Source organism: Gopherus flavomarginatus, chromosome 4, assembly GCF_025201925.1.
Source record: "Gopherus flavomarginatus isolate rGopFla2 chromosome 4, rGopFla2.mat.asm, whole genome shotgun sequence".
Lineage (NCBI taxonomy): Eukaryota > Metazoa > Chordata > Testudines > Testudinidae > Gopherus > Gopherus flavomarginatus.
Window position 1 is genome coordinate 117,419,721 of NC_066620.1, and position 20,921 is coordinate 117,440,641.

At 45.1% G+C, this 20,921-nt stretch overlaps 1 protein-coding gene across 6 annotated transcripts in view; it reads right to left on the bottom strand.

The window, feature by feature from the left end:
- The window catches only part of L3MBTL3 (L3MBTL histone methyl-lysine binding protein 3), a 164,441-nt gene that overhangs the window by 90,104 nt on the left and 53,416 nt on the right, over nt 1-20,921 (bottom strand). For all 6 annotated transcript variants that reach the window (XR_007773887.1, XM_050949544.1, XM_050949542.1 and 3 more), the window contains 2 exons: nt 10,928-11,032; nt 9,031-9,166 (listed from right to left, as the gene is read on the bottom strand). Coding sequence is in view for 5 of the 6 variants with exons in the window: in XM_050949544.1 (XP_050805501.1) it covers nt 9,031-9,166; nt 10,928-11,032 (241 nt within the window). In the remaining variant the exon portion in view is untranslated. The remainder of the gene's footprint in view (nt 1-9,030; nt 9,167-10,927; nt 11,033-20,921) is intronic.

The following is a 20,921-nucleotide window of genomic DNA, read 5'->3' on the forward strand; positions in this document are numbered from 1 at the left end:
ATATGCAAACCAGCTGTACAAATTACCTCTCAAAGGGGCCACAAAAACACAAGACTTTATTTTGCCTATAGTGCTTAATGAATAATGTCACTGATTTAATTACTTTCCAGCCAACATACACACACAACGGACATCAGTACTACCAGAAAGTGCCCAACTCATTAACTAAAAACTAGACTCTAATATATTATTATAAAACTTGTAATACTCTAAAACGTTTTTTGTTTTTTTTGTTTCTTTAAAAACAGGTTTGATTTCAGTCCTCAGTGATTACTTGAACATTTCTATTATGTGAATTTTCTTGTTTTTAATTATCTCTTGCTGAAATTTCATTACCAAGTTTGTTTGAAATTACATCATTATTAGGGCTAATATTTACTAAATGTATTTTAAATCTGCAAATATATCACATATATTGTTTTAATATAGTCTTTAAAAAGGGTGATAGCATATATGAGACTTAATCTTAAAACACTGTTAACCTTAGGTGCTTTCATTTAGGTTGGCTTAGTAACGCTGGTTTATTTTGTTTTATAACACAAACATTACATCTTTGCATAATTTAATTTTCACAATAAAGTATCAGAAAGGGGAAATTTTCATGTTAGGCCCTTCTATGCCTGACAGTTTTCAAAATGGGTGTTACCTGTTTCATTTGCGAAGAGTGAAGATGAATGCAGGTTAAGCTGGAACAACTGGAAAACTGTTAAACCCTGGGCACTGCTCTGTCCATGTTCTAAGCTGCTTCCAACTTAACTTCCCGCATTCCCTATGTTCTTGGTGTCCCATCAATAACAATCCCTCCCAGGAACATGGGCCCCTTGGTCTCCAGTTCCACTGATCATGATGCATCTTCCCTATTTTACACACATTTTAATATAAACATTGAAAACAAACAGAGGACCAGACCCCTCATTGCACATTCCTTTAGCTAGAGGTGTTGGCATAAGTGACAGACTGCTCCTGCAAAAGAGCTACACCCAATGCTTGTTTCAGTGCATCACACTGGAGTGTCAGTGGCTTTCCTGGCTGGAATTACTTAAGGACAGGGGCAAGTGTTATCATTTGTTTCAGCATGTCAAATGTTTGCCCAATCCCACTCAACATGCTGCCTTCCGAGCTACTGAAGCCAGGTGTGGACAGAACTTAGACAAAAAAATTGATCACTCTTATTGAGTGCTAAATACTCCATTCACATCCACTGGAGATGGCATGTCTCTGCTTTTATCTGCTTTCAGCTCTTTGTGTGAGCAGATGTTCAACATATGTCACCTCACACTGAATAACATTTTTTGTTGGTTGAGTTTTATATTCTTGTCCTTGCATCATTGTAGAAAAGCTTGTAGTTTTTGGTCATGGTCTCATTAAGTTTTTGCATTGTTGTGCCCTTCATCTACAGTGAAGATATCATCCTTCCAGCACTTAGGCGTGTCTTTTCTGGCACACTTCCTGTGCTGGGCTTATGCCCATTGGTATGCTCAGCCATCTGTAGCAACCAAATGGTGCTACAAAGGTTGTCAGTGCACTGGACATTTTATTCTAATTTATGTGCCAAAACCTGTTCCACACATCACAGACTGTAAAGATTCTGGTTCTGAAAAGTTCTGGCAAGATGTCATCAACAGTGGCCAGTGGATATGGCGTCTTTTCAATGCCCTGTTCAGCAGCTTCGGGTCTGTGCAAATGTGTAATTTGCATGATGGCTTCTTTACTACCATGCTGCTTACCCAAGCTGTTCTGGCCTCTACAGATGCTCTGAAACCCCTGCTCTGCAGACTTTTGAGTTCTTTGCATACTCAGTTACACAGGGTCACTGTAATTTTCTTTCAAGATAAGCGCATAGTTTCCACTCTGAATCACATATCCTTTGATGCACCCATCATCTTTAAAAAAATATTCCCATGTGCATTTAAAATTGTCTCCATTGTCAGTGAGACTCCCATTTTTGCTTCCTGCACGGCCACTATAAAATTCTGATGCTGCACCTTGACTAGGTCCATGGGTTATATGGCTGTATTCACAAGAAGAGGCTGCTGTGCTTACTATCCTCCAACACAAACTTTAGTTGGTACCATCTACTATTCTTCACATTAGTTACTATGAGATCATATCTTCCTCTGGGCTGCATTATGCTCTCACTGTACATTATTGGCTTGCAACTGCTTTCTGTACTTGAGTGTTAAATTCCAGTTCACCCTGATGAGTCACATTGCAGAAGGTACCGCTATCCAACTGAAATTGCACAAGGCTTTCCCCATTTAACATTGTTACATTCACAGGAGATTGATATTGTCCCTTGCTGCTTTCCTGTCCCAACAGCCTGAACCTGATATTCTCTCTGACTCAATGACAGAATCATAAGCCATCACCGTTATCTGATGTGCCATCCCCTTCATGTACAAGTCTAACAATCTTTCTGAGAGCTGCTTTTGCTCTTGCACACACTGCTAAAATAGTTCAATTTGCCACAATCCTTGCAATGCTGTCCCAGTGTGAGATACTTCTTTACCCATTCACGCTGCCTCCTATAGTAAATGCAACTATCAGTATGGAACCATGGCCACTTGCCCAACTTTGCAGTTGTCTCACTTCATGTGCTTATGGGCATGTTATGCCTCCCTAAGATTTTCAGTGCGTGCCTCATGTCTCAGCGTCTGTCTAATGTGAGACTGCCTTCTGGAGCTGCCGCTCCCATGGGTGGTGACCCAAGTGCCACAGACGATCCTGTCCCAAATTAAGGAGTCTTGTCAAGTCCTCAAAATTGCATGTAGCAGCCAGTATGAATAACATAGGGTCTATGCCCTCCCCTTGGCATTGAGCTCTAGCAGAAAAACCGGTTTTATTCATTTTGTTCTGCTTTGGGGAGGCAACAGGTCTCCAGAGTTACTAAGACTGCCGTGAGGCTGTAGGCAGTGGTGAGCTTCACAGAGATGCAAACACCTCTCTGCCTTCTTCCCCAATAAGGTAACATAATGGTTTTACTTTCCTGCTGTTCCTGTCCTCCTGCATGGCCAGGTCTGTGCATAGCTCCAACTCCTTGCACCGGGTCCATTGCTGAGCTAGGTTTGCATCTGCAAAATCCAGGGCTCTGGGGAGCTTCAGACTGAGTTCCCTGGCTCACACTGCGAACTGCTGCACTGCAGAGAACTCACAGCTCTGACACTGACACCATGTTTCATTAACATCGAGTGAAGCTGAATGTAGGTTAGTCAAATAAGTTGAATGTAATTAAACCCTGTGCCATGTAGCCACACTGCTTCCAGCCCAGCTCCCCATGTTCCTTGTTTTCTTGGCGTTCTCTCCATAACAGCCCTTACAGGGAACATTTGCCCTCTCTCCGACTCCAGTTCCAGTGATCATAGTACACCTGCCTCCATGGCAACTGGCAGCAACCATATCTTGCTGTGAGGCTGGACTTATGGCTGCCACTCAGGAAGAGATCTACAGAATGATAGCTTCCAAAGCTGTAAAGTACTAATGACATAAATGTTTACAAGTGCCATTCAACTCAAACCATTTGCAGCAAAACCTTGACATGAAATCTAAGGATTTCCTGGAGGTAACTCTTTTCCCTCTCAAACTCCTTAACAAGTGAGCCACAAAAATAACCCTGGACATACTGAAATCCTCTGAGGAAGGTTCAGTCCTGTCTGACCTGGAGAATCTGAGAATGAAAATTCACAGGTGTAAGCCAAAGTTCTCCCTCTCAGTTCTCTCCATGTCAGACATTCTTCACCGACCTTCCCCTAAACGCTGGCAGGGAGGAGGAATTTCTTCCTCCGGGTTGCTATGGGGAAATCTTCCCTTCATCTGAAATTCAGGAAGCACGAGCAAAACTTTCCTACTTGCTCTGCAACCTATGTCTGGAGAAGAGGTGGGGGAGGAAGGAGGCTGTTTGGTGGAAAAAAAAAACAGAAAAAACCCGAACCTTACTCTCAGTGCCATTCCACTGATTGCGCTGTTTCAGTTAAAGGATCTTCTAAATGCCTGATCAACTATCTCAGCCTGGACCTCACCCACACCCCAGCTGAGAGCTGGGTTCTCTGTAGCCTAACAAAGACTCTGGGCATGAACTTCGCCCACACAGTGGGTATGAGCTGGGTTCACTGAAGCCTGCTCAACAGGGTTACCTCCAAGAAATTCTGGTTGGGAATTTTTTGACAAAACCTTTTTCAATCAGAAGAATGCCAGTTCATTGAGATTTCCAGGATGTAATTTCTGGTCAAAACCAGAGAGAGAGAGAGAGAGAGAGAGAGACAGAACCTACCCAAGAATATCCAATAGCCCAATGATTAGGACACTCACTTGAGAAGTGGGAAACCTGGCTTCAAGTCCCTACTCCAAACCAGCAGAACTGGAACTTAAACCTGGGCTCCCACTTTCCTGGTCAGTATCCTAACTACAAGGCTATTGGCTATTCTGGGGTGGGGACGTCTCGCTCACTAATTTTGCACAAAATTGTTTGAAAGGTCTCTGTTTTATTCCACATCGAAATGAAACAAATTTTCAAACATTTGAAATTTTTAATGAAAAACAGAATTCTTGTTTTCCAGCCAGCCCTACCTCGTAACTGTTAGCACTGAACATCACACAATATCTAGGAGCTGGGTTCCTGTGGCCTGCTGTCTTTGCTGCCATAGAGATAGAAAGGCCCACTGTGAAGACTGACATGGAGGGGACTGGGAATAAACTGTTCATTCCACTTCATTAAAGATACAAACACACAGCAGCAGACATGAACACCACCAGACCCTCACCCCAAAGCTCACTCATTCCTAAATTCCCAGCAGAAAGGATATAGACTTTGCAGCATGCCCAAATATTGACAAGTTAGGGCTGTGGTACACAAAGGTGGAGTGAATTCATGAGTCTAAAACTTTTCCTGGAGAATACCCTGCTTGCAGCACTCCATCCCTTTAAAATCAGCATGGTTCAGCTCAAGCTCCTCCACTGGCAGTATTACAAAGAGAGACAAGCAATTATCCAGGTTCCAAACTACTTATTGATTATCCAATAAACCCAACACTTTGAATTATACCGGAAAAATACTGGCTGCCAGTGCAGACCCTAGAGCATTGGTGTAATGCAACACTTGTGTAATATTGTACTTAAGCAAGATGCCACATACTGCACAAACTTTAACATCTGTGTGGTCTCAGCAAATAGCCTAATACACAGAACGTTACCATAATCCAATCAAACTTCAGAATAGGGTTAGTCCACTTACTTCTTGATTCATGATCTTTACTGGACTCCAGAAAAAGACAAAAATAAACCAAAAATCCAACAAGCCAAAACAGAAACACATATCAGAGACAAATACTGGTGGTGGACCATGGAAAACAGTGGCATATTGTATATACTTTGGAATTTTGTAGCACTGCAGAAATACTGGGAAAATACACAATAAGTTGTGGATGAACTATTGGAACAAAATGAAACATCTTCACTTGTCAACCCTCCCAACTATAATTCTACTTCTTATAATCAGAAATTCCTGAATATTCTTTTTTCATGTGCAATTTCACGTCTTACATGACAATGGAAATCAGAAAAGCTTCTCACAGTATATGCATGGGCTCCAGAAGCCTCAGTGTGCCGCCTATGATGAAAAGGCTTTACATTGGGGGAAAAAAATCACAAGAACACTTTGGAATCCTTGGGCTAGACAAATGTTATAAAACAGACTGTTTCTTTCACTCTACTTTCTTGGGCTCTGATACTCAAAAGACGTACACAAATACTTATCCCCGTGCACTGAGAGTAGTCCCACAATAGTGACTAGAACTACTGATGGAATGTAAAATTAAAAATGTCTGTCTGTCTTTACAAGGTCATCAGGGCCTTTGCAAAAATCAAAGTTCTGCCAGATGTAGGAAGAATCTCTATGATAGTTCCTGCATGTATTAAAAAGAAGTGGGTTTTTTTTAATGATTTTTCCATGTTTGGCATCTGCCAGGGAATAGCTATATTGCCAGGATGATCTGGCTCTCTCATATTTAATAATTTCCCGGCCATTGTGGGCGCTGTAACTCTTTGGTCTAATTTCAGTTGTTGGGTTTAGTATACGGGTGCTGGTGGCCTGGGATACAGAGGAGGGCCGGGTAGAGTGGGCTTTGGGGTGAGGGGTATGCTATTATTTATGTCTGCTGCTGCATATTTATACTTTTAAACAAAGTGGAATGAACAGTTTATTCTCAGTCTATGTCAGTCTTTGCAGTGTGCCTTCCATCTCCATGGCAAAGACAGCAGGCCACAGGAACTCACCTCCCAGCCTTAAACTCTATGACTATGATCACCTGAGTCCCAGGAAGTCCTAGCATTAGGACTAGGGCTGTCCAAGTGCAGCCGAAGTCTGCAAGGTTAGATGCTTTCATTAAGGTAGGTTTTCTAAAATTTGGATGGAATCCTACACAGAAGGGTTATAAGTGGCTGCAGGAGCTGAAGTTCAGCTGAAAGGCATAAAAAGAAAACAAAGAAAGGCTGGGCTAAGGTAAGCAAAAGTATTGACTCAAACTGAGTCAAGGCTGTGGACCTAACTGATCTCACACCAGTATAAATCAGAAGTATCTCCACTGAAGTCAACAGAATTATGCAGCGATAAAACTAGTGTGAATGAGACCACAATCAAGCCTCATGCAAATCTCTTTCACCTCAGGAAAAAAAAAAGGGGGGGGGCCTTTTATCTGGGTCTATTCATATTCCAGAAAGAGGTTATAGTGTTTTTTTTTGTATTATGGGAGCTACTGTCACTGATATGAGAGAGACCCTACAATGCGACCACAGTAACAACCTTCTCGACTCCTTTAGAAACGTGCATTACATCTACACCTTCATATGAAATGGCGCAGGTTCAATTTCATGTAATGTTCCTTTGCTACCAGAGCCAGCAGAGGCCATCAGTGCTATTGAAGCAGCACACTCAGGGCTTGGCTACACTCGAAACTCCAAAGCGCTCCCGCGGCAGCACTTTGAAGTGCGAGTGTGGTTGCGGCGCCAGCGCTGGGAGAGAGCTCTCCAAGCGCTGCAAGTACTCCACTTCCCCGTGGGCATTAGCTTGCAGCGCTGGGAGCCGCACTCCCAGCACTGGGGCACTGTTTACACTGGCGCTTTACAGCGCTGTAACTTGCTGCGCTCAGGGGTGTGTTTTTTCACACACCCGAGTGAGAAAGTTGCAGCGCTGTAAAGCGCCAGCGTAGCCAAGGCCTCAGCTCCCTTGTGAATGGGGAATAATTACCTCCTCCACAGCAGCACTGGAAACTAAGTTCAGCCTAGCAACTGCTGTGAAGTAGAGCAAACTCATACAGGGAAGTAAGAGCATATCAGAATTAAGGATAAGGCAGGGAATAAGTTAACAGTCTTATTCAGGAGAAGATTTGGAAAGGAGTAAACTCATCTGGCCAGGAAGAAAAGAGATCCAGTGGACCATATGACAAGGAAGAGAAGCAATCCTAGTGTAGAATGAAGCAAGCCAGCCCAAGGGAAGAGCCCAGAATGTATTTGCTAGCCCTGGAGAGACGTGCAGTAGCACAATCCTGCTATCCCAAACAGCTGGGATGTCTTGGGGACAGCAGAACCACACTGCACTGTATATTGATGAACCCCTTCTAATAGATGTAGTTATGCAGAGGGGTGTTAATGACAGGCTGCAGTTTCCCCCAGTTAAAAATAGGTTTAACCACCACATAAGGCCTTAAGAGCAGAGCAAAAATAATTAAAAAACAAACCAACCAACTCATTTAATGGTACATCAATATAAAAACCAACAAAAAAAATAGCTGAACAAATTTTTCACACAAATGACTTTTATGACTTTTCAGGAAAAAAATGACTCAGAGGATGAGATCCTGCAGCAGCAGCAGTATTTTAGGACTAAGAAATGAATAAGCCTCCAAAACCAGGGATTTATAACGGACATGCTGACAAAACCTCACCACTGAGTACAAAACCTAGTGAATACTGCCAGAATAACATCAACAACAGTATTTGAACAACCTATTCATTCAGCACATGAAATCCATGACTCCAAGAAGATAGGGGGAGGGAGGAATGGCTTTTGGGAAATATTATAAATAGTTTCAATAAATGATCAATTCTACACAATCTAACTGTTCAGGGCTACATTACAACCAAAAAGCACAGAAGTTGCATTATTTGAAGGCAGTGTGGAATGCAGCTGCACCAGAAAAGTGATTGAAGGCATTCTGCCTCGTGAGGATACATGGCTAGACTCCACCTCCCACATTAAAATAATTAGATATTTAAAATCAAAATAAATAAGGCATATTTTCAACCAGTACACAATCACTCAGATAAAATACTGCATGTTATTTTGCAGCCTGATACCCTTATCCTTTATTTCCCCACCAAGATCTGTCACCTCTCACTGTCTTTGTCTCAGACTCTCTCCTCAGGACAGGGATACTATCTTTATTTGTCTGTACAGTTCCATGCACACTGATGGTGATTTATAAATAACAAAATAATAATGGCCAGCCATGGGTCATATTTAAAGGACACATAGCTGGCCTTCAGCCCTCATTTTGGGCAACACACTGTAAGTTATTAAAGGGCTTACAAGTTCAAGGTCTTTAAAGTGTACAAGGCAATAAAGATGCTAGTATTCCATTGCAGCCTGTGTGTTTAGCTTTAATTTTGGGGCTAGTTTGGTCTCTTCATCCTCCCATCACGGTACTCTTTGAATAACTATTCTGATCATTTTGCTTTTTAGTCTCTCTCATAGTTTTACACAAAAGCAGAGTCTTTCCTGCCCTTTGTCTCTTTGTTCTTTCATCAGGCTCCACAGGATCCATTAATGCTTTGCATTTACCTTTCTTCCACCTTTTCACAATGACAGCTATCAGCTCACAAAGCTAATTATCTACAGTTGTAAGATGGAAACAAGAGAGAAATGAACAGGTGGACTGCCCTTATTGTATTGTGATTTGGAATACAAATCAAGACATTTCAACAAAAAAGCAGTAGCAACTGTGTGAAAGATAAATCTTTAAATTGAAATTTAGACAATACCTTTTGGTGGGTGAAGTTTGTGACCTGTTTTCTCACACCATCCAGCTGGATGAATGTCTGAAGAATCAGCATTCACCCAGAAGTCATAACAATCCAAGTATTCATCAAAATGGAGGCGTATCCTGTAGCCTAAAACCTAAAAACAACAGTTTGCAAAGTGTACAACTTAGTAAAAGTACACTTGAGCATAATAGTCTCTGTACTAAAATATATTCAATGTGCATTCAACTTTTTATTTCTGTTCATGTCAATAATATAAAAATAATGCAGTTTAATAAAGGGAAGAACGAAAAGCAAGACTGCAACAGATCTGAGTACCTCTCTGATGAAAACCCCTGTATAAGTGCTAATAATAATAAAATATTATTATTCATTCAGAGTATGAGTGGCACTTAACATACTGCTAAAAGAAAACAGAAACCCAAGAGGTGTGTCTAGACAACCTCTTTTGGAGGATAGGTCATTATAACAAGGAGATAATGAGGGTCATTATGTAAGAAGAAGTGCAAATGTGAAAGGGGAGATCCCAAAGGACCCTATTCTTCAATAAAAAAGTCACCTTAGTGCCTAAGAGGGAAAGAGGAGATGCAGCTCCTCTTCACTGCTGAAGTCTCCTACGTGCTAAATGTCCATACCATCTCCCACCCTTTTCTGGGTGTCAAATGCCACTACTATCCTATAAGCAGCTGTAAAAGCAACCAGCTTCCCCAGGGTATCTTCTACAAGGCAGTCTATTTGTCAAAAGACAAACCAAGCATATTGAGAATTTAGGGGTGGCTTAAAATAAATCAAATATAGTATCAAAATAAGCAACAAAAAGGAATTCATGTACTCATTGCACTATTCTTTTTCATATTTAATTTACTCCAACCTGCTATAACTTAAATGTAACTCAAAACTGGAAGAATTTTCACTTTACCAGATTAGACATTGACAGAACCAGGGCACTTTGCCACAGAATTTAGGTTTAGCTTACTAAAGAGGACTTAAGCCCTTGGTTATACTGATCTTTGAAGTCAGCATGTTCAATAGCAGACATGTCAGAAATAGATATTTTCAGAAGGAAGACGTGATTAAAGGCTGTGGACGGGCTCAGAAATGGAGAAAATAAAAAAATTTAAAAAAGAACTAAACTAAAATTATGGAAATGTAATCATAGTGATACAAAATAATGACGGTATACAACAATGAATATCAGGTGTTCCTGTTTCCCCATTACCTAACTAGACAGACAGACTGACTGACCTAATTCTGTCTCTCTTAATGACGCAATTAAAATCCATGGAACTATTCACAGGATTAGATACTATCTAATGTAAGTAAAGGTGGCAGAATTAAACCTGTAGTGTAAAATTAGTTTGTCGGACTTGAAGCTACAGTTCAATAAAATAGAAAAATGATTAGGTAAAAGGCAAAAGATTTATACAAACAGAAAATGAATGAGCATAGCATCTGCAGTTGGAATAAAAATTCAAGGGTTATCAATTTTCATGCATCTTTATGTTCTTTATATTTTCTCTTTTAAATATACAGCAGATTTTTCCAAAATTACAGAATTATACAGATACTTATGTATCACCATAACACTAAAATATTATGTATTCATATCCATGAACATGTGTAATTGTTCCTTGATATTTGGATATTGTGTTTAATACGATTTTTGGTACAATTTAATAAAATTGTATTCATTAGGAAAAAATATTCCACATAGTATAGCATTAGGCAATTAAATGCCTACCAATAGTTTACATCTTCCTCTGAAGAATCTGTCACTGACTATTACTGCTAAACACAGCACTAAATAGAGCACTGTTCCAGTATAGTATTTACTGTATTCTTAAAACATTTCTATTCTCAGCCTCACACTTCATTCAGGTACAGTCCTGGTGCTTACCTCAGCCACAGTGAGAATGCAGTACATTGACTGGTGTTCAGGATCCACTCCTTCCAGTTTCATTCCTACTTTGAATCCATTTTTGCCATATGGGAAGGACTGATACTGGAATGAACAAAAACAGTTTCAATATTTCAAAAGAATACTTCCAAAGAAAATTAAAACACTTGTGTAGTGCAAAAACACAATTGTTATTACTTATCCTTATACAGGCATCTGCTCAAAATGAAGCCTCAAGTATATCTGGATATATTTCAAGCTATTAAAATCACATAATGGAAAATAGAACTTAGCGAGCTGTGGAAAAACTGGCTGATAGTGTCATCGTTAAAAACTTTTAAATGCAGAAAATATCTGAGAGGAGGAGCTACCAGGAAAGCCACCTCAGAACTGTAGAAAACGCTGCGTTCCATCAACTTTTTAAATTACTTTCTAATTAAAAAAATACAATACTGTAGGGTTAACTATTTATTTTGTAGAGTGACATCTTCTTGGCAATCACCATTCATGGGATGATCAGATAAAATACTCTGAAATGCCTTTTTGTTTCTACATCTCAGGCCCTCAGAGATGAGCCACAAAGCAAATACAGAACAGCCTTCATATATAAAGATAGCCTCTCACATGGTAATATTCCCTTTGCTGTGTACAGTAGAGAGAAATATTGGGCTCTGAGTAGCCTCTTTTTCCAGGAGGATTCTGGCAATCAGTAGAGGACTGAGAACATGAAATCACATGAGGATGAAGCCTAAGCTGCAGCCTTCAATAAAGGGAAGAGGGCAGAAAGGGCGTTTTAGGGAGTGAGGTACCAGCTTCCTGTTATATCATGTTCTCTGTGCTCCAGACAAAGTTAGAAGTCAAAGTCATCAATCTCCCCCGCCTCAGCGATATCTTTGGGATTTCCATCTTGTATGTACCGTGTGATGTCTTCAGGAACACCATCCAAGAACTGCTCCATTTGTATGAGGAGGTTCAGTTCTTCCAAGGTTTGAATGTTGTTTCCTGTTATCCAGGCCTCATAGTTTTTTGCAATGTAGTAGGCGTGTTTGGGAAATGACACCTCGGGTTTTCACTTTTGGGTTCTGAAGCGCCGACGGGCATGATCTGGGGTTATCCCCATCCTGTATCTGGCCTTGGTTTGAAAAAGTTTATAGTCATTCATTTGGTGCTTAGGCATTTCAGCTGCCACCTCTGCTAAAGGTCCACTGAGCTGTGACCTCAATTCTACCATGTACTGGTCTTCGGGAATGCTGTACCCAAGACAGGCTCTTTCAAAATTTTCCAAGAAGGCCTCGGTGTCATCACCTGCCTTGTAGGTGGGAAATTTCCTGTGCTGTGGAGCAATATTTGGCGCCGGGTTGTTAGGGTTGGCTGGCACAGGCAGCCCAGCTTTTGCCAAGTCCAGTTCATGTTTTCTCTGTTTTTCCTTCTCTTCATGTTGTTTTTCCATTTCTTTTTGTTGTTTTTCCATTTCTTTTTGGTGTTTTTCCATGTCTCGGCGGTGGGCCGCCTCTTCTTCTTCTTGCTTCCGTCTGTGGGCCAACTCTTCTTCTGCTTGTTTCCTTCGGTAGGCTACCTCTTCTTCTTCTAGTTTTCTTTTGTGTGCTGCCTCTTGGGCTGCCTGTTCTCTTTGGAAGGCTGCCAGTTTCATGCTTTCTTCCTTTTCTTTTATCTCCATCTGTCGCCTGTGTTCAGCTTCTTTGATTTGTTCTTTGGCGTCAATTTTTGCCTTAGAAGTCATGGTTCCTGTTTTCTTGTGTTGGGGTGCCCTCCGGTGTTTATCTTCTGAACTGCAGGTTCTCTGTTGCCTCCTGAAGTCTGCCTAGCAACAGTGCTTTTTTCCCTTTCTCTCTCTAGCTAATGTTCAATGAAGGGAAACCAGAAAAACCACTTTATTTGCATGCCTGTAAGTGCTGGTACTTGCCTCCTAATGGGAGGGCTATTGCATGACAAAAGACCCTTAACATGCAAGCCACAAACTGCGAGAGAGAGCAGAAAAAAAATTCTCTCTGGTTCCCTTTTAAAACCAAACTGTTTCTCTCTGCTAAAAAGCCCTTAGCAGAGAAAAGAAAAATATAATATTCCTACTGGCTTCTGGATTCTGTCTATATCCCACCAGCTGCCACTCATGTAATAACCTTAGTCCCAGATTTGGACCTTAGCGTCCAAAATATGGGGGTTAGCATGAAAACCTCCAAGCTTAGTTACCAGCTTGGACCTGGTACCTGCTGCCACCACCCAAAAAATTAGAGTGTTTTGGGGCACTCTGGTCCCTCTGAAAAACCTTCCCTGGGGACCCCAAGACCCAAATCCCTTGAGTCTCACAACCAAGGGAAATAATTCTTTTTCCCTTCCCCCCTCCAGGTGCTCCTGGAGAGATACACCGACACAAGCTCTGTGAAACTACACAGAGGGACTCCCCCTCTCCGTTCCCAATCCTGGAAACAAAAAGTACTTTCCTATTCCCCCAGAGGGAATGCAAAGTCAGGCTAGCAATCCAACACACAGATCTCCCCTTTTCTTCCTCCCACCAATTCCCTGGTGAGTACAGACTCAATTTCCCTGAAGTAAAGAAAAACTCCAACAGGTCTTAAAAGAAAGCTTTATATAAAAAGAAAGAAAAATAAGTACAAATAATCTCTTTGTATTAAGATGATACAACACAGGGTCAATTGCTTAAAAGAATATTGAATAAACAGCCTTATTCAAAAAGAATACAAATCAAAGCACTCCAGCACTTATATTCATGCAAATACCAAAGAAAAGAAACCATATAACTTACTATCTGATCTCTTTGTCCTTACACTTGGAAACAGAAGACTAGAAAATAGAAACTACTTCTCCAAAGCTCAGAGAAAGCAGGCAGCCAGAAAACAAAGACACAGACACTCAATTCCCTCCACCCAAAGTTGAAAAAATCCGGTTTCCTGATTGGTCCTCTGGTCAGGTGCTTCAGGTGAAAGAGACATTAACCCTTAGCTATCTGTTTATGACACATGTTCTCTGTGCTCCAGACAAAGTTAGAAGTCAAAGTCATCAGTCCTTAATACTTTAAATTAAAAAAAAACAGAAATATATTAATAAAATAAGGCAAGAGAGTGAAACCTCCACCACCTTTTGTAAAAGATTAAGATTTTAAGCTACTCAGGTAAGTAAAGTATTTCTTTTGCGTTCAGTGCTGTATGAAACAGTCAGTGGTCAACAAAAAGTTAAAGAGTGGGGAAGGGTTTTAATATTTTTAAAATTAGGATCATGCTGGACAATATTCCTTCCTACAATGGGTTAGGACATAGGTATTTCTATGTGGGTTGGAATTTACACCTTGCAGCTCCAATGTTGCTTTGATCAAGCCAGTGTGCTACAAACAGAAGAGCAGCCGCCACAGCATGGTGAGCTAGCTGCCCAAGTACATAGGTAGGATCTCAGATGGGATCATACTCGGGGCATCCAGCCCACCCCGCTGCTCACACAACCATGGCTCCACTTCTATCTTTAATGTGCTAGCTCTATCTAGTGTGGGTACATCTCCTTGAGATGGAAATGACATTTTATGTGCCAGCACAGACATATGCCATGACTGTAATTAATCACAAAGCAGTAAAGTGTACAATCAAAAACATTTTATTATTGCTTGATAGTTCATCTTAACCACATTGTTTTTTATCTCAAGATGTACCATTAAAGCTTTATTAAAAATGGTCATAGAAACTAATAATCAATGCCCAAATCATTCCTCTAGTTAACATAGGCTTTTTCCAATAAAAGATATAACCTATGATCAGGTTATACACTTTTCTTAAGATTCAGAAAGAAGAATTAAAAAGAAAATATTACATTTTGTATGTACTGACAAATAAAAGCTATGCTTTAATGACAGGGTTGCAGCATGATACACCCATGTGCCCAAAACCTTAAAAGTAGGGAAATAAGAGGAGTAAATATTAGTGCATTCCGTTCCACCTTCATACTGACTACAACACGGTATTCAATAACACTCTTCAGTGCTTCATAAGGATCTCCCTTCCATCTCTAACAGACACCCAAAAGCAATACATACAAAGGACAGTTACTTGTTCCGTAACTGGCATTCTTTGACATATGTTGCTCATGTCTATTCCACAGTAGGTGTGCATGCTCGCCACGAGCACTGGTGCAGGAAGTTTTTCCCTGAGCAGTACCCATAGGGGGAGCACTGCTGCAACCCCTGGAGTGGCACCTCTATAGCGCACTATAAGGGGAGCCGCGCGCTCCCTCCCCCTCAGTTCCTTCTTGCCAGACCAACTCCGACAGAGGGGAAGAAGGGCGGGATGTGGAATAGACATGAGCAACACTTCTCGAAGAACGGCAGTTACGGAACAGGTAACTGTCCTTTCTTCTTCCAGTGCTTGCTGATGTGTATTCCACAGTAGGTGACTGCAAGCTATGTCTGATGGAGGTGAGTAGAAGTTCACAGATTCCCTGACTGAAGCACAGCCCTACCGAAATAGTGCGACGTGAACGTGTGTACTGAGGACCAGTTAGCAGCTCTACAGATGTCCTGGATAGGGACATGGACCACAAAGGCAGCTGACAAGGCCTGAGCCCATGTCAAGTGAGCCCTCACGACAGTTGGTGAGGGAACCCCTAGTAGGTCGTAGCCTGTGTGGATGCACGATGTAATCCACCAGGAGAGCCTCTGGGTGATCGGTTGATCCCCATGCGCTCGGCTGAAGCAACAAAGAGTTGCGAGGACCTGCGGAACGGCTTAGTCCGATCCAGACAGAATGTGAGTGCCCTGCGCAGATCGACCGTATGGAGGCGGCGTTCCTCGCTAGAGGCATAAGATTTGGGGCAGAGGATAGGCAGGAAGATGTCCTAGCCCATGTGAAAGACGGAGACCACCTTACAGAGGAAAGCAGGAAGTGGACGGAGCTGTACTTTGCCCTTGTGAAAGACCATGGGGGTGGCGGAGGTCACAGGTCAGGGTCCTGAGCTCCAAGACCCGCCAGGCTGACGTGATAGCCATGAGCAAGGCTACCTTCCATGGAAGGTGAGACCATAAGCATGTGGCCAGGGATTTGAACGGGGGCCCCGTGAGATAGGATAACACCAAGTTTAGACCCCACTGAGGAACTGGGGTTTTAGCAGAAGGAAAGTACTGGTCAAGGCCCTTGAGGAAACGCCCGGTCATGGCGTGGGAGAAAACCGAGCAGCCCTGGATCGGCAGATGGAATGCTGAAATAGCCATCAGGTGCACCCTGAAGGAGGAAGGCGCCAGGCCCTGAGTTCTAAGGTGAAGGAGATACTCAAGGAAAGTGGGAGCAGGGCAGCCATTGGGGAAGTACCCGGCTCGCCTGCCCACCTGGAGAACCGAGATCACTTCGCTAGGTAGGCTTGGCACGTGGATGGCTTCCTACTTTCTAGGAGGACATGCCTGACCCCTTCAGAACACCTTGCCTCCTCCGCATCCAGCCATTGAGCAGCCATGCTGTCAAATGGAGGGCAGCCAGGTTGCGGTGGAGGCGGCAACCCTGGTTCTGGGACAGTAGGTCCAGGCGGAGCGGCAATGGCCACGGGGGTGCCACCAGCAAGCCCAGAAGGGTCCTGTACCAATGCTGCCAGGACCAGGCGGACATGTGCCTTGTCCGTTTTCATTTTCCCAGGACTTTGCCGATGAGTGGAAACTGGGTAAGGGAGTAAAGGAGTTGACTCGACCATGACAGAAGGAAGGCATCTGAGATCGCGTTCCTTCCCATACCCCCCGGAACAGAACCTGGGGCAATGGTGATTCTGTCGGGTCACAAACAGGTCCACTTGGGGAATGCCCCATACTCGGAAGAGATGGTGAGTGACCTCCGAGTGGAGCGATCGCTCATGTTGGGAGGAGAAAACCCTGCTCAAGCAATCGGCCTGTGTGCTGTCGACGCCTGGCAGGTGGAAAGCCTTTAGGGAGATGTCGTGGGCTATACAGAACTCCCAGAGGCTGAGGGCTTCCAGGCAGAGGGCCGAGGACCTCGTCCCACCTTGCCTGTTTATGTAAAACATCGCCGTGGGTTGTCTGTGAGTACTCTGACCACCTTGCCGCGTAGCTGTGAGCTAAACGCCACACAGGCTAAGCATATCGTCCTCAATTCCCTGACGTTTATGTGAAGGGACAGCTTGACGGCTGACCACATCCGTTGGGTCTGTGAGTTCCCTATGTGGGACCCCCAGCCCAAGTCCAACACGTCGGACACTAGGTCTAGTGACAGGGTCGGGTCCCGGAAGGGAATTCCATGGAGCATATTGGCTGGGCAGGACCATCATTGTAGCGTGGCGATCGCCCACGCTGGTACCAATAGGACCTTGTCCAGTTTGTCCCGGGCCTGGGAGAACTCTCAGGCCAGCCAGAGTTGGAGGGGCCTCATCCGAAGTCTGGCATGGCAGACCACGTACATGCATTCCACCATGTGGCCCAGGAACTGCAGACATACCCTGGTCGTGGTGATGGGGAACTCCGTGACTGAGGCTATAAGCCCCTCTAGAGTCTGGAACCTGCCCAGAGGAAGTGAGGCTGTGGCCTTGGAGGCATCTAGGAGAGCGCCTATGAATTCTACGCGCTGCACCAGAACCATTGTCAACTTGGTCTCGTCCACTAAGAGGCCTAGGTTGGCACATGTAGCCAAGAGCAGGTCCACGTGGTTCTGTACCTGGGGCCACGAGCTGCCCTTGAGCAGCCAGTCGTCGAGGTAGGGAAATATCTGTACCCCTCGGCGTCTGAGGTAGGCCGCTACTACCGCCATACACTTTGTGAACACCCTGGGTGCAGTGGACAGGCCAAATGGGAGGACCGTAAACTGGTAGTGGTCCTGTCCTACTAGGAAATGGATGAAGCATCTGTGCCTCTCGAATATATGGACATGGAAGTATGCGTCCTGAAGGTCCAGGGTCACATACTAATCGCCAGGATCCAGAGAGGGTATGACACATGCCAGAGAGACCATGCGAACCAGCACTTCACCATGAACCGACTGAGGTCTCACAAATCTAGGATAGGCCTGAGCCCCACTTTTACCTTGGGGATCAGGAAGTAACAGGAGTAAAACCTTTTCCCCCATAACTCCCACAGAACCTTTTCCACAGCTCCCAAGCTAAGCAGCCGACCCAGTTCCTGCTGTAGCAGGGGTAGATGCAACAGGTCCTCTCTGCCGTCCGAGGGAGGGTGGTGGGAGGGTGCGGATGAGACAAACTGTAGCGTGTAACCCTGGGAAATGATGTTGAGGACCCATTGATCCGACGTTATTCAGGACCATTCCGCAAGGAATGCACACAAACGATTGCTGAAGGCAAACTTTATTGGTAGGAGGGTCCCTGGGGGGCCACCCGGGTACCCTCCTGCAACCAGTCAAAACCGCCTCTTGCCCTGCTGCGCAAATTGCTCCTGGAGGACCCAGGCTGCAGGGCAGAGAGAGACTGCCTCTGAGGTCGCCTCTTTTGGGTTTTAGACCTCTTGTAGGCAGGTTTGTATCTCGGCTGGGGTGCCGGGACAGAGGTTTGTGGCTTAGGTTTTTCTCTGGGCAGAACGTAGAGCCCAAGGGTTTGAAGGGTCTTACATGAGTCCTTCATGCCACAGAGCCTCACATCTGTTCTGCAAACAGGTCCTTGCCATCAAAAGGAAGATCCTGCATCACAGAATGCGCCTCCACGGAGAGCCCTGACAGCAGAAATCATGATGCCCTGCGCACAGACATGGCTGAGGCCATAGATTGAGCCACCGTGTCAGCTGCATCCGTCGCTGCCGCCTGCAGAGCAGCCCTTGCGGCGGCGGTGCCCTCCTCCACCAGTGCCTTAAAATCCTTCCTTTCGCACTCGGGAAGGAAGAGCTCAAATTTTGGTAGCAACCCCTACAAGTTAAACTCATAGTGACTAAGGAGGGCCTGGTGATTGGCCACCCGGAGCTGGAAGTTGGCTGACGAATAAAGCTTCCTGACAAATGAGTCGTCTTTTAGAGTCTTTATTTTTTAGGTGTGGGTTCTGGTTGACCCTGTCTTTCTGTATGATTGATGGACTCCACTACTAGAGAGTTGGGGGCCAGGTGGGTAGAGGTATTCATGACCTTTTGTGGGCACGAAATATTTGCGCTTTGTCTTTTTTGATATCGGCGCAAAGGAGGCCGGCGTTTGTCACAGGACATTGGAGATGTTAGCCACCCCTTCGTGCAGTGGGAGGGCCACTCTGCCAGTACCGTGGACGAGAGCACATTGAACAGCAAGTCCGAGGGTCCTTCCATCTCCTCAGCTTGGAGTTGGAGACTGGACGCTACTCACTTCAGTAGCTCCTGATGAGCCCTTACGTCCTCTTGTGGTGTGGAGGGAGGTGGGGCTGCAACCTTGTCCTGTGGCACGGCAGAGGAGGCTGGTACAGAGCTCTGCACATCGGCTGGCATCGTGGGATCTACCCTTTAGTTGGACTCTTCGTGTGGTGCCGAGGAACCATGACCCGCCGATCTATCGCTCGGATGTCTGGATAGTGCGGCTGAGGGAGCCTCCGATGCCACTGCTATCAACCGAGAGCCTGGCTGGGCATGCACAGGGGGCCAGGGGTCCACTGGCACCACTGGCCTTGCCATGGAGGCCCTTGTCATTGACTCTGCTGCAGCACCGGTGGCACCAGCTGGTTGGGTTGGCCTGGCTGGGTTGTAGGGGGCTGTGTGTGAGTCGAGGTCGCAGTTATCAGCGACCTATCAGTACCGTGGGAGCAGTATAAGCGGTGGTACCGAGAATGACATCTGCCACGGGACAGGGACTCCAACATCGCGAACGGTACTGCCTCGAGCTGCTCCTCCTCGAGACGCTGCGAAGCCTGGATCTGCGGTGATGCAGAGCTGACGATACCCACCGGGAGTCATGGGCACTGTGCCTTGAGGCGAGAGAGGTGGAGCATGACCGGCGACGGTTCCCTTGTCGGGAGCAGATTCGGTAGCTCCACCAAGAATGGGAGCGTCTACAGCATCTGTGCCTGTCCCATCGATACTCTCTACTCGGCGTGAACCGGTTACCTGGAGCTCCACTCCGATGGCACCCAACCAGACAACCTGGTGGGTGATGAAAGTGGAGGCCGGAAACGGAAAGCGAGCGGACACGAGAGCAGTTCCCTGACCGGGATCTGTGTCGTGCCGGCATCGACTGTCGAGAGCCCAGCAGCGGCTTGCCTCTAGAGCGGGGTCCTGGGGCCGGCGGTACCCCGGGCACCTGCAGAGTCATAATGTCCTTGGCCGCCTGCAGGGCCTCCGGTGTCGAAGGCATCCGGACATCTGGAGAGGCTTGAGTCTAAGCAACCAGGCTGCTCCACTTGATCAAAGTCAGAGCTCTAGAGCCCGAGGGGGAACTGGAGCTGCCTGACATGGGTCTAGCCTCGCCCTGTTTTCTCTCAATGCTTCTGAGAAGACAAAGCATTTCTCTGTTTCTTTGATGAGGAGCAGTGCCAGCAACCGGAAGGTGATGGGAGATGGCAGCGCACGGAAGACGAAGTGCCAGGTGCCGATTCTGCTCAGCGTACCAGGGTCGGAGCCAATGCCAACTCCACGAGAAGGGCCCAAAGTCTAATGTCTCTCTCTTTTTTCATCCTGGGTTTAAAGGACCTGCAGATCTTACAGTGGTCGCTGATGTGAGATTCGCCCAGGCAGCAGACAGTCAGTGTGCGGGTCACTTCTGGGCATCGAACACCTGCAAGACTCGCACAATTTAAACCTGGGGCATGCCCTAGCCCGAACACTGAATTAACTAACTAAACTGGAACTTTTATTGAACTAAAACACAGGTACCACTAATGAAACGAGTTCTGGGACAAGCTGCAGCAAAGCTGGAGCAGCTAGTTCCGATGCACCATCACTGGCAGCAAGAAGGAACTGAGGGTGGAAGGAGCGCGTGGCTCCCCTTATAGCGTGCTATAGGGGCGCCACTCCAGGGGTCACAGCAGTGCTCTCCCTATGAGTCCTGCTAAGGGAAAAGCTTCCGGCACCGGTGCACATGGCGAG